This window comes from Manduca sexta, chromosome 27 (genome assembly GCF_014839805.1).
Source record: "Manduca sexta isolate Smith_Timp_Sample1 chromosome 27, JHU_Msex_v1.0, whole genome shotgun sequence".
Classification (NCBI taxonomy): Eukaryota; Metazoa; Arthropoda; class Insecta; order Lepidoptera; family Sphingidae; genus Manduca; species Manduca sexta.
Window position 1 is genome coordinate 20916944 of NC_051141.1, and position 17805 is coordinate 20934748.

The following is a 17805-nucleotide window of genomic DNA, read 5'->3' on the forward strand; positions in this document are numbered from 1 at the left end:
GAGGCCGTACATACACATAATAATATCAATAAACGGAGGCGGATAAGTAAAATTCTAGAACATAATAAATACTGGCCACCTTAACTCTCTTATAAAATTTGCTTGAATTGACTTAAAGTAGCTGAATTGTAAAGCGCAGTAGTTTAAGTACATAATATCTATGATTGTGATTAGACTACGGAGCGATACCGTCGGTTATCAGGGTTGAACACATACATAATGCATACAAGTACGTTTTATATGAACACGGAGCCAGTTATTGTTTAATAAAAAAAGGTCCGTCCATACTTACCACGGATTTATTCTATGTAATCAAAACTTTATATAAATTCATATTTTGAACACTAATTTAATCCAATTAACGCTAATTTTTCAATCAATTAAGACCAAAATGTATTAATTTAGCTGGTGGATTCTATATACGAGAACAAAATATTTCCGAAATTCCGGAAACTATGTTTTTCTTTTCCTTAACTTCGTAGTAATGAGGTACTTATCTAGTATAATATCCCAGAATAATAATTGAAGAAGTAAGAGTAATAGCCAAGGCTTAATTTATTAATAATATAGGGTACTTTTTGGAGCCAATAATGTCATATTTTGAAGTATTCGAAAAATAAACTGACGTCTTCAGAGACACCTCTCATAAACAAGTCATAATTTGTGACAAATTAAAATCATTCGAAATTATACGTAAATTTTTATAATTATATTTTAAAAATCAAATCATATAAGATGTGAAAAGTGTGGACGCGATAAATTACTCTTTTCTAGAGCCGTTAAGAAGTATCCAACACGGAAATGAAAGGTATGGAGGCACAATATAAAATTTAATTGAAATTTTAGGTATCATTTTTTACTATACAGGTTTTTCTCTCGTCTCTGTCTGCGTAAAAGTCCAGGAATAAGAAGTATAGTGGGACTAAAAGATAATCTTGCTTCCTATACATAATTACACGGAAGTCCCATGTTATTTATTATGTACCTTAGGTAACAAACTGTAACTTCAGTTGGCTACAGATATTTAATATCTATAAAAATATATCCTTGGGTATTATCTAAGATGTTTTTATTACATAGATACGTTGTCCGAGCTCAATACTGGCAAGACGAAAGTAAGGTAACTGCCCGACATTCACTTAGTCAACCTCCAACCACTGTCGCGGCTAGTTGAATTACTAACTTGTATTTTTATAAATAAAATGCCTTCCTGTGTTTTTAGACGATGTAAAAATTATACTCCAACTGTGAATGAAAAACGTTTCATTTCATACGTTAGTAATAAGTATACACTATTTAACTTATTTTTAAACTAATAAATGCATTTCATTCGACTGTCATTGCGACGGGGCGGCCGACGCTCGGCCCATTCGGAACCACTCGGGCTCGCTCGGGCCGTATCGATGCGAGCCGCTAGGGCTGTGACTATAGTAAATACTCCGCTGTTTTTATGTGCAATTTTGTTAGGGTATGACGCGTCTATTTGTAAAATGTCATTGGGTATTATAACCTTTTTTTGTTACTGAAGTATTGTTGGACTAAGTTTATAACAAATACATTAATAATATTTTTGTTTTGCAGTGTATCGAAGACAATAATAAACGCTGCTTGTTAGCAGTGCAGGAGCGAGACGTGACTCCTGAATTCTCTATTTCTTTTAATTACAGAGTTAATAGACCGTAAGATATACTTGGCATAAGAAAAGTTTATTGTATTTTGGAAATACCAAATAATTAAAATGAAGGAAATTTATTCAATATACAACAAAAGTTCTTACACGGCTCAAGAAGAGAGTCCTTGTAATGGCGTCGAAAACATAACAATCATTGTTCATAAGAAAAAGTATAACAGTCATAAAAAACGAAAAAAGATTAAACCCTACCAAGAGCCTGCACAACTCGTTGCCGTTCTCTCGAGGTCTACAATACCACCTAAGAGAATCAAATTGCAAAAACATTCCAGTTTGCCAACGGTGAACCGCAAAAAGAAAATAAAATTGAAAGTCAGGAGTTCCGACATATTTCCTACCAAAAATAAACACCCTTATCGCTCTGACTTTATAGTAAATACAATGTCAGAACGACGAACATCAAATTGTATGAATGCGTTTAAAAATCCACTAACACAACCCCAGTGGCGAATCTACAGATGCCAACTGAACGCAAAGGAGGAGTCTTGTTGCTGCTCCTGCAACTCAGATGCCATGTTTGAAGTCATGAAAAGCCTTTACGATTGTTACAAAAAGAAAAACTGCGACAATTGCAATTGCATCCTGTGCGGCCATCTACCCAGAGAGGAGCGACGACTTGGTGAATTGCGTAAGGTCTCCGGTCGGCCATCGTCCATCGCTGTGGCGACAGTCGCAGAAAAAGAAAGAAGAAAAGCCGAAGTTAAAAGATTAGAAAAAGAAATTGAAGGGAAACCACCCGAAGAAAAGCAGAAAATTCTTGAGCAAGCTGCGATGTCTGGCGCTCCTCTGCCCGAGGGAAAATCACCATCCGAAAAAGAAATGATAAAAACAATCAGGACTAAACTTGGGTTACCGCAAGAACCGAAATCTGCAGCTGATCGCGAAAGAATGCGCCAGGCCGAAGCCGCTGGCTTAATTGTTCCACTTGAAGGTAAAACTCCAGCTGAAAAAGAAAAAATACTCCGAACACAAGCGGAACTAGGAATACCACTCCCAGAAGGGCGTACACCATCCGAAAAAGCGCTTATTGACAAGATCAAAACATCTTTACCATCAGTAACTGCAGTGCATCCATCAAAACTAAAAAAAGCCAAAGAAGCTGGTTTTTTAACACCTTTAGAAGGCAAAGCTCCTGAACAAAAAGAAAGAATACTTAAAGGCTTAGCTCAACATGGTATACCTCTGCCTGAAGGGAAAACTGCATCAGAGAAAAAACTTATCGAAAAAGTGCGAAGAGACGTGGGACTACCGCCTGAACCTAAAACCCCGTCAATGAAGGAAAAGCACAGGAAAGCTGCTGCAGCAGGTCTGTTGGAGCCTTTAGAAGGGAAAACAGCAGCGCAAAAAGAAAAGATTTTGACTGGGCAAGCTCAGCTTGGCTTACCTTTGCCGGAAGGTAGAACACCTTCTGAAAAAGCTTTGATAGAAAAAATTAAAGCTACTGTTAAACCTGCTCCATCCATTCCAACGGTTGGCGTACCATCAGAGAAACTTCGTAAAGCCAAGGCTGCAGGGTTTTTAACACCACTAGAAGGTAAAACACCAGCACAGAAAGAAAAAATACTTAAAGGTTTAGCCAAACATGGGATACCTCTTCCTGAAGGTAAAACTGCATCGGAAAAAAAACTTATTGATAAAGTTCGAAAAGATATGGGTATACCACCTGAACCTAAAACCCGTTCTATGAAAGAAAAACATAGAATGGCTGCCGCAGCAGGCATTCTGACACCATTGGAAGGAAAATCAGCAGCACAAAAGGAAAAAATATTAACTGCTCAAGCTGAACTTGGCTTACCTTTGCCTGAAGGAAGAACACCATCCGAAAAAGCTATAATAGACAAAATTAAGGCCACGGTCAAGCCTCAACCATCTATTATGGTACCATCAGAAAAAATCCGCAAAGCCAGAGCTGCTGGACTATTAACTCCCTTGTCGGGTAAATCACCAGAACAAAAAGAAAAAATACTCAAAGGCTTAGCAGGGCACGGAATACCTCTTCCAGAGGGTAAGACAGCATCTGAAAAAAAACTGATTGAAAAAGTGCGTGCTGATATGGGTCTACCACCTGAGCCTAAAACTCCCACAGCAAAAGAAAACTACAAAAAAGCAATAGCTGCTGGATTCATCACTCCCCTTGAAGGAAAAACACAAGCGCAAAAGGAAAAGATACTTAAAGGGCAAGCTGAAATGGGTTTGCCTTTACCAGAAGGACGAACACCGTCCGAGAAGGCTCTTATAGCCAAAGTAAAAGCGACTACAAAACCCCCGTCAGAAATATTACCTGTTGCTGAAAGACTGAAGAAAGCTAGAGCTGCTGGTCTTCTCACACCTTTAACAGGAAAAACACCAACGCAAAAAGAAAACATTATAAAAGGTCTAGCAATGCAAGGTCTTCCGCTTCCTGAGGCAAAAACGCCGTCGGAAAAAAAAATAGTTGAAAAATTACGCGCTGATCTTGGTTTGCCGCCAGAACCAAAAACACCTGCGGAAAAAGACCGGTATGATAAAGCCCAAGCTGCAGGACTTATAGTTCCATTAGAGGGAAAGTCGCCCGCACAAAAAGAAAAAATCCTAACTGATATAGCAAACATGGGCCTTCCTCTTCCAGAGGGACGAACGCCATCTGAAAAAGCACTTGTTTCTAAAGTAAAAGCTGCGCGTAGAGGACCACCGTTAGCTGGCGTTCCATCTGAAAGGTTAAAAAAAGCAAAAGCCGCTGGGTTGATAACCCCACTTGAAGGTAAAACTCCCGAGCAAAGAGAAGATATAATTAAAGGATTAGCAATGCATGGGATTCCACTGCCTGAAGCACAAACAGCATCCGAGAAGAAATTGATTGATAAAGTACGTGGTGAATTAGGACTTCCTCCTGAACCTAAAACAGCGGCAGAAAAAGAAAAATATGCGAAGGCTATGGCTGCGGGTGTCATATTACCACTAGAAGGAAAATCACCTGCAGAAAAAGAGAAAATTTTAAATGACATGGCTGACATGGGCCTATCTCTTCCCGAAGGTCGCACACCTTCAGAGAAAGCAATCGTTGCAAAGGTAAAAGCTGCCCCTAGACATCCTATGGTACACTCAGAAAAGTTACGAAAAGCTAGAGCAGCAGGGCTTATGACGCCACTTGAAGGAAAATCTCCAGCACAAAAAGAAAAAATACTAAAAGGTTTAGCAATGCACGGCATCCCGTTACCAGAAGGAAAAACATCATCTGAAAAAAAGCTTGTCGACCAAGTACGCAAAGATCTTGGCCTTCCACCAGAACCTAAAACTGCTGCAGAGAAAGAAAATTATGCAAGAGGTGTGGCAGCAGGAATTATTGTTCCACTAGAAGGGAAAACAGCAGCTCAAAAAAAGAAGATATTAAGTGACATGGCAGATGCGGGTATACCTCTTCCAGAAGGTCGTACGCCATCAGAAAAAGCGCTCGTTGCAAAAGTAAAAGCAGCTCCTAGAGCACCTCCTATACCATCGGAAAGGCTTAAAAAAGCTAAAGCAGCTGGACTTTTAACTCCTCTAGAAGGCAAATCTCCAGCCCAGAAAGAAAAAATTTTAAAAGGTCTAGCTATGCATGGCATACCGTTACCTGAAGGGCATACTTCTTCAGATAAGAAACTCGTAGAAAAAGTTCGTGGCGAACTAGGTCTCCCACCAGAACCAAAAACTTCAGAAGAAAGAGTAAATTTTGCCAAAGCAATGGCAGCAGGAGTTATTGTACCGTTGGAAGGAAAAACTCCCGCAGAAAAGGAAAAAATTCTTACTGATATGGCAGACATGGGCGTTCCGTTACCAGAAGGACGAACAGCTTCTGAGAAAGCACTTGTCGCTAAAGTTAAAGCAGCTCCCAGAGCTCCACGAATACCATCAGAAAAGCTGAAAAAAGCTAAAGCTGCCGGTTTGTTAACTCCACTTGAAGGTAAATCTCCTGCACAGAAAGAAAAAATCATAAAAGGTTTAGCCATGCATGGTATACCTCTGCCAGAAGGAAAAACAGCATCAGAAAAAAAACTTATTAACAAAGTCCGTGGCCAACTCGGTCTACCGCCTGAACCCAAAACACCGTCCGAAAAAGAAAAATTTGCAAAAGCGCATGCTGCTGGCCTTATAGTACCCTTAGAAGGAAAATCGCCTGCAGAGAAAGAGAAAATCTTGCGAGGTATGGCAGATATGGGTATTCCCCTTCCTGTCGGAAGAACACCATCTGAGAAAGCACTCGTAGCAAGGGTGAAAGCCGCTCCCAGAGCGTTATCTATTTTAGGACCACCTTCAGAAAGGCTAAGAAAAGCCAAAGCGGCAGGATTAGTAACTCCACTGGAAGGAAAAACACCTGAACAAAAAGAAAAAATTGTGAAGGGTTTAGCGATGCACGGCGTACCACTACCTGAAGCCAAAACACCCTCTGAAAAAAAAATGTTTGAAAAATTACGCACTGACCTCGGTCTTCCACCAGAACCAAAGACACCCGAAGATAAAGAAAATTATGCGCGTGCTCAAGCTGCAGGTCTCATTGTGCCCTTAGAAGGTAAAACCCCAGCTCAAAAAGAAAAAATTTTGAAAGGAATGGTTCATATGGGCGTGCCGCTTCCTGCAGGACGTACGCCATCGGAGAAATCGCTTATCGCGAGAGTTAAGGCCGCAGCAAGAGCGCCTTCGTTAGCTGGAGTTCCTTCAGAAAAACTCCGAAAAGCAAGAGCAGCTGGATTACTTACTCCACTGGAAGGTAAAACACCAGATCAAAAGGAAAAAATACTTAAAGGGCTAGCAATGCACGGTGTTCCTCTTCCTACAGCTAAAACACCGGCTGAGAAAAAAATAATGGATAAAGTGCGCGCTGATCTTGGTCTACCACCAACACCCAAAACAGCAGCAGATAAGGAAAGATATGGCAAAGCGGCTGCTGCAGGTATTTTAGTACCACTAGAAGGCAAGACTCCACAGGAAAAAGAAAAGATTCTTAGAGCTCAAGCTGAAATGGGAATACCGCTTCCAGAAGGGCGGACGCCATCTGAAAAAGCTATGATCCAAACTATAAAAGCAACTGTCCCGAAGAGAAAATCTATTAGGCCTGTGTTGCCACCTGACGAAGCAAAAAAGTTAGAGGAAAAAACTGCAAAAGTCATAACAGAAGGTGAAGGACCCAGTGACGAATGTATTTGTGATATTTTAACACCAGAATCTGAAAGACGAGTGTCAAGACCACCAGTGAGAATTACATCTGAAAAACTAAGAGCCGCTAAAGCAGCAGGTCTACTAACTCCCTTGGAAGGAAAAACGCCTGAACAAAAAGAAAAAATTATGAAGGGATTAGCTAAGCATGGATTACCATTACCAGAAGGCAAAACGGCTTCAGAAAAGAAACTTGTAGAAAAAGTTCGAGCAGATTTGGGACTTCCACCAGAACCGAAAACAGCAACCCTTAAAGACAGATATGCGAAAGCACAAGCTACTGGCCTTATTACACCATTAGAAGGTAAATCTCATGCACAAAAAGAAAAAATATTAAGAGGTCAAGCGGAACTAGGTTTGCCATTGCCAGAAGGAAGAACTCCATCAGAGAAAGCGCTAATAAACAAAGTTAGAGCTACAGTTGGACTTCCTCCGTCAGCTATAACAATACCTTCCGAAAAGTTGCGAAAAGCGAGAGCAGCTGGGTTATTGACGCCGCTTGAAGGGAAAACGCCACAACAAAAAGAAAGGATTTTGAAAGGCAGAGTCGCGGCTGGCCTACCATTACCTGAAGGCATAACTGCATCAGATAAGAAATTAATAAAAAAAGTTAAAGCTGAAACCGGTTACATAACACCAATCGGTAAAACACCATCTGAAAAGGAAATTTTAAAAAAAGCACAAGCTGCTGGTTTACTCACTCCTTTAGAAGGAAAATCAAAAGCACAGAAAAAGAAAATAATTCAAGAAAGAATCGCTGCAGGATTACCAATTCCCGAAGGAGCTACACCATCTGACAAAGATATGATAAAAAAATTGGTGGCAGCTGCACCACCGCCAAGTCTTGAAGGCAAAAGTCCGGCAGAAAAAGAGAAAATTTTAAGAAGCTTAGCAAGACAAGGACGCTCGCTACCGGAAGGAAAGACTCCATCAGAGAAAGCAATAATTCAGAAAGTTCGTGCCGATATAGGGCTACGTCCTCCGTACAGTGGCTTACCGTCAGAAAAAATTAGAAAAGCGAAAGCAGCTGGTCTGTTGACGCCACTAGAAGGTAAAACACCTGCACAAAAAGAGAAAATTCTGAAAGGTCTTGCGAAAGCTGGTATACCTCTTCCGGAGGGAAAAACGGATTCAGAAAAAAAATTGATACATAAAGTCCGAGATGAAGTTGGTTTGCCGCCAGAACCAAAAACTCCGTCTATGCGGGAAAAGCATAGACAAGCTTATGCAGACGGAATTATGACACCATTGGAAGGCAAGCCCCCTGCTGAGAAGGAAAAGATATTAAAACGAATGCATGATGCTGGCATAACGTTGCCAGAAGGAAAAACACCATCCGAAAAAGAACTGGTACGTAAGGTACGTGCTATGCCGCGAGCACCATCTATGAGAATACCATCGGCAAAGTTAAAAGCTGCTAAAGCTGCCGGTTTGCTCACTCCAATTGAAGGCAAACCTCCTGCCGAAAAGGAAAGAATAATTAGAGGATTAGCAGAATCGGGCTTGCCATTACCAGAAGGTAAAACAAAATCAGAAAAGTCCATGATCAAAAAAATAAAGACTGAATATGGCATACCAGCTGCACCCACGACTCCATCAGAACAAGAAGTTTTGCAAAAAGCAAAAGCTGCGGGGTTGTTAACACCACTTTCTGGTAAAACACCAGCTGAGAAAGAAAGAATACTCAAAGGCTTAGCTGATGCTGGTCTACCTCTGCCTATGGGAAAAACTCCATCGGAAAAAGCGCTAGTCAAAAAAGTTCGAGAAGCATCAGGATTACCTGCAGAGCCCACACCGTCGGAAAAAGCTGGAAAAATAAGGAAACTAAAAAAGGTTAGGCCTGCGGGGATAACCGAAGAACTCGAGGAAATAACGAAAACTACTGTTTGTGAAAAAGCCTGTGGTTGCGACAAAAAGAAGATTAGATTTAAACATAGCTACGTCAAAATTAGAGTCACATCTCCAGATATTTCCTCTCTATGCCCGTGTCCCGATGAATGTGTTCCAGGAGTTAAACACGGGGTATTTACTGATAATGAAGGGATTAAGGTTACTGTTGGGAGCGCCCTTGGCGTACCTTTATATCTACAAGAAACACCCAGCAAGATTCCCAACTCTCTATACTTTAACCAACGTTACCATTCTTCAAACTCAATTGACAGCTTCATATCTTCATCTAAAGAAGAGCAGGATAAAGCTCCAAAGCTACATAAAGAAATTAAAAGTATATTCCATAGTCCAGTGTACTCGAATAACTCGACGGAGAGCGTCCAACATAAACCTAAAAACCTTTATAATGACAAAAGTAAATCCTGCATTTACGATTATACATACCAGCTGAAATCTAAGCTATTGGATGAACACGCTAAAAACAATTGGAACACTTCTGAGACTATAAACAGCTTTAGGTCCGTGGAATCTAGTTCATCCGATTCGAACATCTGTTTAAAAACTACGGAGTCTAGTTTTGACTCGATATTAATTATCAAAACCGAGTCATCGTTGAGTCTTTCGTCGAGTGTTGATGATATTGCCACTATCAGCGTCATATCTATAGACGAGACCAGCAATCCCTCTCGATGCAGTCATTACTTGTGCTACTCACAATCTGACACTAACTATAGCAACGACAGTTTTGAAGAGAGTGAATACCTTCGAAAATTAGTTGAATACAGCAAAGAACTGGAAACCAGGTATGAGGATCATTATCATAGCTCCTCCCAATACTGCCATGGTAATCGAGAGGGCAGTAAATCTAATACGGCCAATTTTACTGACTTAGAATGTACGTTTAATGAACTTTCTTCCTACTTGGGTTTCATACTTCTACGTAAATTAGAAATGCATTTTGTTGTTTGATAAACAGCAGTAAGACCAATAGCAATCTAGTTAACCATGTAATAGAGCAGAACCATCTTTTCTGAGTCACTGCTATGTCGATTACCAGGGCAGAATAGATGAATGTGTTATTATTAGCTTTTGCTTGCACTTCCTCACGCAAAAAAGATTTCCGGGATAAAATTCCCGCTATTTTCCCGAGGTAAGAAGTAATTAACTATCTCTATACCAAATTTTATCGAATTTGGTGTAAATCAGCTATGGAACCATAACAGATAGACAAGCAGTTACATCGCATTTATGAGTACGGATCACTGTTATAAAGTCATGAAAGGTTCAAACAAGGCCGTGGTTAAGACACTCCCCCTAGCTAACGGCCTTGAACTTTCCTCTATACATTTTCTGCGCAAGAGTTACGGGAATATGCAAAGACTTACGAATAACAGTCTTAGGTCACTTTAAAAATTGTTACAACGAAATATTCCTTATGTAATTGCCTATTTAATAGTGTTGGTAACATATTAAAATGATGTACTTCAGGAGTTGCACGGAATCACTAGTTATAAAGGCATTTTATTGTGCAACAAAAATAATGATACAATATCCAAATTACAACAAAATAATAAACTACCAAAGTTAAGATAATATATTGTAGGAATATGAGATTTATTTTTTAAAATATAAGTTACCTAAATTTCGAGTAGGTTCGAACAATATAGTTATCTCAATCTCGTTGGCGACAAAACCTTAACCTAAATATTCATTTTCAGTAACAGAAACATTTACAAACACACAGGAAGAACTGGCCATCGTAAATTAAGTGACATAGTTATATTCAGAATGTCTCATTCAAACGTGAAAGCTAGTGACAAAGATTCACACAAGAAGGCAGAATCACACAAGGATCCTATAGTTGTAATAAGTTATCTAAATAGCGATCAGGACGTTACCGGTTTGGTGGACGAGATCATCTCGCAAAAGCTCGTGTCCGATACGTCGTCGATCTTCGTGGTTGTGCCGACGACTGATAAGGACCCAGCCGAGACTCGATTTAGCTCTACGATATGCATCGAGATGTCTGAATATGCACATAAATGGAACAATGGAGTCATTATACGAGATGTCTGTAAGTTTTTTCGTAGAATACAGGTAGACAAATGATTTAATTAACCTTTTACGAAAACCTAGGTACGCAATAGATGGGGAAATTGAGAAGTTGTGTATTTTTGGCCGCTCGGCACATTTACCCTAAATCGGAAGCTTGGGATTTTAGGTTTGTGCTCTATGAGACTGACTACAAGGTCGACCGGACTAATGCAAGCGATATAATAATGTTCCTACACCATATAAATGGATTTTTAATTAATTTATAGAAAATCCTAATCGATTTAAAAGCAGTAGCCGATATTTCTAAATCAATTTTGTTTGTGTTCTACAGATCAACCAAACAACAGAATAACAACACAGGGATTCAAAATCTCGTCGAAAGGGAAAAGACATACAATTCGGGAAAACTCTCAAGATAAAGTGTGTCAAGCCAAACTGAAGAGAAAGGTGAACTGCCGCGTTGCGAGCATGGACACCACGTCCGACAGGCCTTGCTGTTGTCCTGTGAACGGCGACGAGTCATCGAGACTTCGCACAGAGTTGCACTGCGTAGCCAGTGTTGTCTCGGAAGTTATCACACCCCTTATTGCTAAGCAGGGAGTAGCACAAGGTAACATCGTTAAACATGCATTAAACGTACAACGTACTTTTGTAGCCAATGTTACTACTAGACATAACAAGACTTGTAGCATGTCTCAGGATGGCGAGCGGAGTGGAACACCAAACAATACTTTGCAATTCAAGGTGTTGGATGGTGTTTTTACTGTTTATGGGCCGTCGTATCACTTACCATTAGGTGAACCGCAAGCTCTTCTCCTCATTCAAAGAATTAAAAAAGAAAACACTCGCGCTGGTTTCAAAACCTTTACATTATCTTTACATGATATCAGGTCTTAGTCACGAAGCCTACGCCAACGCCCCAAGGATGAACCTGAGTATCAAACCATCCCGACGAGTCCCGAGGGATCCTACGCCGGTCAGACACTGCATTGTACCGAGCTGCTCGGGGCACAACACCTGTCATGACGTGTCTAGGTTCGGACGGAAGGCGGCACCGCCTACGTATCACAATCAGTCATGCGGCCCTGAAGAGCCGAATGTGTCTCACGATAAGAGAGGGTTTTGTCTTGTTTCACCTCCAACACCTAAAAGTGAGTTTTTCGTTGTAAAGAATGTACATGTGGTACAGTTGATGGTTGAATGAATACTCTGTTGCATAAATATATTGTCTTAATTAATAATGCTTTCATGTACGTGTTTAGTATGAAAAGGCAGTGGTATCATCCTAGACGAAATCTCGCTATAAACTTAGCACAATATTGTCAGTAGGATATTAGTGACGAAGAGTCCATATAATTTGATACCTGCCGGCTTCCGTTGCGTAATTCATGTAAAATCTAATTATTATTTGAACGATTTGCGTACTGCATTAATGCATACTAGAACCTACCTTTGGACTGAGTGGTACCATATTTCTAAGAAGCCCATTAGGTCAAAATCCTATTTACTCCCGTGGCGCCATATAATTTAAGCAAAAAAAAATATGTTAGTAAGATCAAGTAACAAATTGAGCATAACAGTCTAAAATATAACATAACTCTTCAGTTTAAATTTTTCAGTAAGGACGCAACCCGCAGCTTGTGGACTGGACAGCTTGCCGGTCATCACGCCGAGAAGTAAGTATAACCAAATGTAGAGAAGTACGTTGTCGTTCAGAGGTCAAAATTCGGCCGTTGAATTTAATTTACATAATTTTTATACATAATACTTACATATAACTAGTTGACCCGACAGACGTTGTCCCGTCTTAATTATGAATTTGCAGCTCGCATTCTGTCAATCGCTGACAGTTATTTCAAACAATTGACAGTTATATAAAATTAATATTTTGGTTAAGTTTTCTTAAATTTTATAATTTTCCGCGCAATTTTTTGTTTTTTTTTTCTTTCGTAAGAACCTTATCCTGACAATAACCAACACAACAAAAAAGTGAAATTGGTCCAGCCGTTCACGCGTGATGGCGTGACCAAAGGAAATAGGGATTCATTTTTATATATATAGATATACATAAGTTTTATTTTTCTGTAATTGTCCTGTATATAAATTTTAATTATTCTCAATCTCATTCTTCTCCGTACACCATGTCCTGACTGCCGATAGAAAGTAATGTTTTTCTCTCAGATGACGTCACTGTCTAATGGAATATACGACTATAAAATATTTACGTCGCAAAGAGTGATTAACCCGGTGATCGTTGCTAGGTAATTACGAACATTACTGTCATTATCGGCTGAAAATACCACAGAATTTAAACACTTAAAAGAGAGACTCGTGATGAAACAAAATCTTGTTTTAGTACATTATTATATTGGGTGATACGTTTATCAGACAAAATAATAAAAAGCACTGAAAAAATATTTAAATTATATTTTAGAAATAAGAAAATTAAGATAATTTTAAACTTTAAGGCGATACCTCAAGGTCCATTTTCATACATTTTGTTTCGGCTTTAATCTGGGTAACTAAACAAACAGAAATATCCATGATTATTAATTATTTTTACATTTTTCTTTCAACTGCGAGAACTAATCACTATTTAGACGTGAATTTAAATTCTTTACTTGCCAATACTTGTTTAGTTACCCAGATTAAAGGCGAAACAAAATGTATGAAAATGAACCTTGAGGTATCGCCTTAAGTATCACTTATCAAACCTAAATATAGAAATATTGAAATTGAAACAATTTTTAAATTGTACTATTCCTCAAAGAAAATAAAAAATAAAAGTAAATAAAACTATTAGAACCAAAACTGAAAAGAAACCATCGTCTCATCAATGCGTCCTAACATTAATCATATATTATAATATTAACATCACAACCCAATATTATACTGCTACCAGGTAATTTTTATTCATTTTTACTTCAAATGTCCGGCATTCTTAAACAACAAAATACAATTAATATAGTTCGAAGGTTAAACGGCTCAAATGACGTAAGAACACTTACTGAAAAGTACTAAAAGGGAGAACTGCCAGAAGAGATACCGAAAGTAAAACTTGCAACTTCTGTGTTATTATTTACCCGCTATCGACGTACGCCGACTTGAAATCTGGTAAACGTCACAAATTATAATAAGCCTTGGAATTCAGTAGAAAGGGTACCTACCTAAATGTCAAGAAACAGAAGAGTTGAAATACAGACACAATATTTTATCTGGGATTATTATACCCGCGAAAGAATGGCAACGCTCGATACGCCCCCGATGCCCTACTTTTACATATTGCAATATTTGAAATGTGAATTGCAAAATGTATACACCAACAGATTTTAATTATTAAAAAAATAACACTATGTAATACCATTACTGAACACATTTTTGACAAAAGAAAACAATATACGACGCAAAATTATTCCTATTATAAGATAATATTTGGTCAAAAGTTACATTGATTATGAAAATACTGGTTTTCGAGTATCCATCAATCAATTCACTTAAAATTACTATTCGAACTGTAGATGTGACATAAAAAGTGTAAGTTTCAAACAAAATAAATATCAATAATAAATTATTTGACCTCATTCGACTTACTACTAGGTCCTCTAAAAAAATTTATTGCCGCGGCAACATTAAACTTCTAGTCAGAAATATACTTACGCTTATGCCTTATTCACACTAAACTACAACATAATCAGATAAAAAGCAGGATTTTTAATAAACATATTCGTTATTTGTTGTCTTTTGGCGCAATGTTAGCAAAGGTATTTAAAACCGAGTATCTATGTGGTTTCATCTATTGACGCAATCTCAAAATGACTCTATATAAACAAAAATTCGGACTGCACAATAATAATGTCTTACCTCTTCTAAATACGCCCTTTCTGTTTGTTTTTTTTATTAAAGACTTTTGACATGAATATTGCTAGTATATCAAGGGTATAATTAAACAAAATACTTAATAATTATTTTTCATTATAGTTCGTCCGTCTTGGGGCACCTGCGGGACGTGCGGTTCGTGCGGCCAGCCCACCATGGTCAAGGGCAAACTGGTGAATTGCCCGTGTAAAGGGAACGAGAAGAAACCGAAAATTCTACTGCCACGCGACTGTGGAGAGCCCACGCCACCCTGTGTCACTGACACTATCGAAGACACCAAATCCGTCAGCTGCCAATGTTGTTTCTGTGAAGAAGAACCAGTTACGTGCCCACCGCCACCCTGTGAAGCGCCCAAACCGATCATCAAATGCCCAATACCAATGTCGTGTGAAGAACCAAAACCAATTGTTATCACATGCCCGCCACCACCACCTCCTTGTGCAGAGCCAAAACCAATCGCAATTTGTCCACCTCCTACTCCATGTGGAGAGCCAAAATCAATTATCAAATGTAAAAAATCAATTCCCTGTGGAGGTAAAAAACAAACTATCACGTTCCAACCCCCAATTCCACTGCCAGAGTCGCCTAGAAAACCTTGTCTGTGCAGTGACAAAAAGAAAAGAAAGAAGGTTATATGCGAATGTCCACAGGTTGAAGAGTTGCCACCTGAAGAAGAAGAAATACCGGAACCTGAACCGCCGAGCGAGAGAGAGATATTAAAAATGAAGTCCGACTTGACGCAAACCACATCTGGTTTTAAACTACATAAAAAGGGAAAGCCGCCACCTGAGGAGCAATTGAGTTTTGAAGAAGCGTTAAGTTATTATAAAGCGTTCGCTGAACTGGAAACCCTTGACAAGGAGAGTTGCACTTGTGATGACTCTCCTCCGCCAAAAAAAGAGGTTGAATGTGAATGTCCGGAGCAGATTGAATATTATGAGCCTTCGCTATCGTTACACGAAACTATAGCAGAAGAACAATTGAAAGGGTTAAAATTCGCCATAGGAGGCAAAGGTTCAGGTTCAAAAGGCCTTGACGGGATTTGCTGTTTTGATATGATTCAACAGGATTCAGCAAACCATAATTTTAGTAAATTATTCATCACCACGCCATCTATTGAAGTTACACAGAACTAGTTGATAAATTATTTTGTATACAATAATTATCCTTGTGTTCATAATAATTGTCTGTCCATTTTGTTATCGTGATTATTATACAAATAGTTATTATTAAAAAGCTATGAAAATTTTATTAATTAAATCATTTCATATGAAAATGTGTTTTATTTCATAGTTCGATAAACAATGCACCTATTACAAATACATAATACATTCCAAAAGGTTTGTGAATATTGAAATAATATTTCCAATGGTATCCAATTCTCTCAATGAGAATTTTCTTCCAAGAAATAACAATATCAACGTACTTTTAACGGATAATCATTTATGCTAATAAAATGAGATATTTGATATGCAACGCAGTTATTTTTCATAATCATTGATTTTTACCTGCGCATAATGGATTTTACAATTTAATATCTATCTTTCTCATTTTTTCATATGCGCACACCGTCATTATAGAAAAGGATGGCAATTCATAACTTATTTTATTGGCAACATTATAATGTTTTTATGAGATACTCATGAAGTGAAAAAAGATCGCATAACAAATTTTTTCGCGGCATCCCCGCACACTTGTCAATCGTGTAGCTGGCGAGACATTTTTGAATTTTTATTTTTAACTTGTTTTCAGTGTTTTACTAGGGTAAGTAAGTTTTATAGTTGAAAATGCCCTTTTAAAGTGTTTATTCGCGGTTTGACATAACATTTGTAAATAAACAGTGAAATATTATAATGCACGTGTAAGGTAATCCGCGTAGGTCACTGGTACGAGGTAGCGTTAGTTTCACAAAAATGTTTATATTTATTGCTAACGATACAGTGGATCGGTGCGATATTTGTCACATCGAATTGCCGGTATCGTTTTGGCGCCTATATTTGACGAAATTTTGCGATTTTTTGTTATAACGGTTTTTCGCTATTGTTATGCCCGTGCCTACCAGCCTTATTGTTCTGCTTGACCTATCAGAAAATAAGAATATTAACTTTTGTTTAACTTAACATATACAAGTTTGTAAGGCGCGTAACATTAATTCCCAAGTTTAATTTATGAAATTTTATTAGTATGCAGACCTTCAAAGATTTTTTGTTTGAAAACCGCTTGGCGATTTTTTTGTAATTTTAGCAAGTGATATTGCTGGTTTTATGTTTTATGACACTGTTAAAACAAATTGTCTTTTCGTATTTGGAATGTATGATTTAAAAATATTTTTTTGATGACATTCTTTTTTCCATAATTGCCATCCATCTTTCTCCCCCTAGCTTGCCTGAGCTGGTAGAGTACTATGAGTTGTCTTGAGCAAACTTCATAAATTCACTAACCATAAAAATACGACTGCAGGCAAAGTCTCCATACCTGATTTAAACATTTAATTGTAAGCTTTCTGTGGCCAATATTTCCAATATATCCACAGCTTTCCCCACATTTTCTTTGAACTTGGATTATTAGATTCACCAAAAAACAAAAATATAAGTTGTTCTATATTATATAAGCATGTGTGTGAAGGAAATGGTTATTTGATGCGAATCAAACCCAGGCTTCTGTTTGCCATGAGAAATTTTGGATATGTTCCTATTCTTACACATTTAAAATATAAATAATTAGTAAACCTAAATGTAGTATTAGGTAGAACAAGTCATATTTCATTACTCGGGCTTAGTTAAACATGGCTACTTTTGCCGCCAATATCATATTTTTCCTGTGACTGCCAATGGCCAATAGCAGTTGGAACGAATACAGTTTTCTGTTAATAAATTGCATTCATAATTCAAGAAATGAATACTACTAAGCTGTTATTCTTTGTAATACTAGCTATTTATCATTATTAATGAAAAATCACATTATTGTTAACTTGACTGATTTATTTGGAAGTGTGTCATTTACCTGTTAAGTTTACAAGCAAAAGACTAACCCCCTTATTCATAAACGTTTTTTATCTAAGGACGGAGTAAAGCTGTGATAACAAGCATGTTTCTCAGTGCCCAACGGCACTGAGAAATAGACAT

At 38.1% G+C, this 17805-nt stretch overlaps 2 protein-coding genes across 3 annotated transcripts in view; both read left to right on the top strand.

Annotated features, from left to right (window-relative positions):
* The first annotated feature begins 646 nt into the window (after nt 1-646).
* Nucleotides 647-15957, top strand: LOC115440550 (titin). The gene is made up of 7 exons (XM_037443747.1): nt 647-808; nt 1582-9552; nt 10468-10823; nt 11136-11414; nt 11695-11955; nt 12424-12480; nt 14783-15957. The coding sequence occupies exons 2-7, from the start codon at nt 1739-1741 to the stop codon at nt 15814-15816; spliced, it is 9801 nt and encodes a 3266-aa protein (XP_037299644.1). The 5' UTR covers nt 647-808; nt 1582-1738; the 3' UTR covers nt 15817-15957.
* A 367-nt stretch (nt 15958-16324) lies between these two features.
* The window catches only part of LOC115440529 (protein RCC2 homolog), a 36182-nt gene continuing 34701 nt past the window's right edge, over nt 16325-17805 (top strand). For both annotated transcript variants that reach the window (XM_037444027.1, XM_037444028.1), the window contains exon 1: nt 16325-16444. The gene's annotated coding sequence lies outside the window, so the exon portion shown is untranslated. The remainder of the gene's footprint in view (nt 16445-17805) is intronic.

What these genes read in the sequence shown, in the direction of transcription:
- LOC115440550 (XM_037443747.1), top strand. Translation starts at nt 1,739, where the DNA reads ATGAAGGAAATTTATTCAATATACAACAAAAGTTCTTACACGGCTCAA. An exon ending in AGTCATTATACGAGATGTCT is followed by an intron (nt 10,824 to 11,135) that starts GTAAGTTTTTTC and finishes TGTGTTCTACAG; the next exon opens with ATCAACCAAACAACAGAATA. An exon ending in GCCGGTCATCACGCCGAGAA is followed by an intron (nt 12,481 to 14,782) that starts GTAAGTATAACC and finishes TTTTCATTATAG; the next exon opens with TTCGTCCGTCTTGGGGCACC.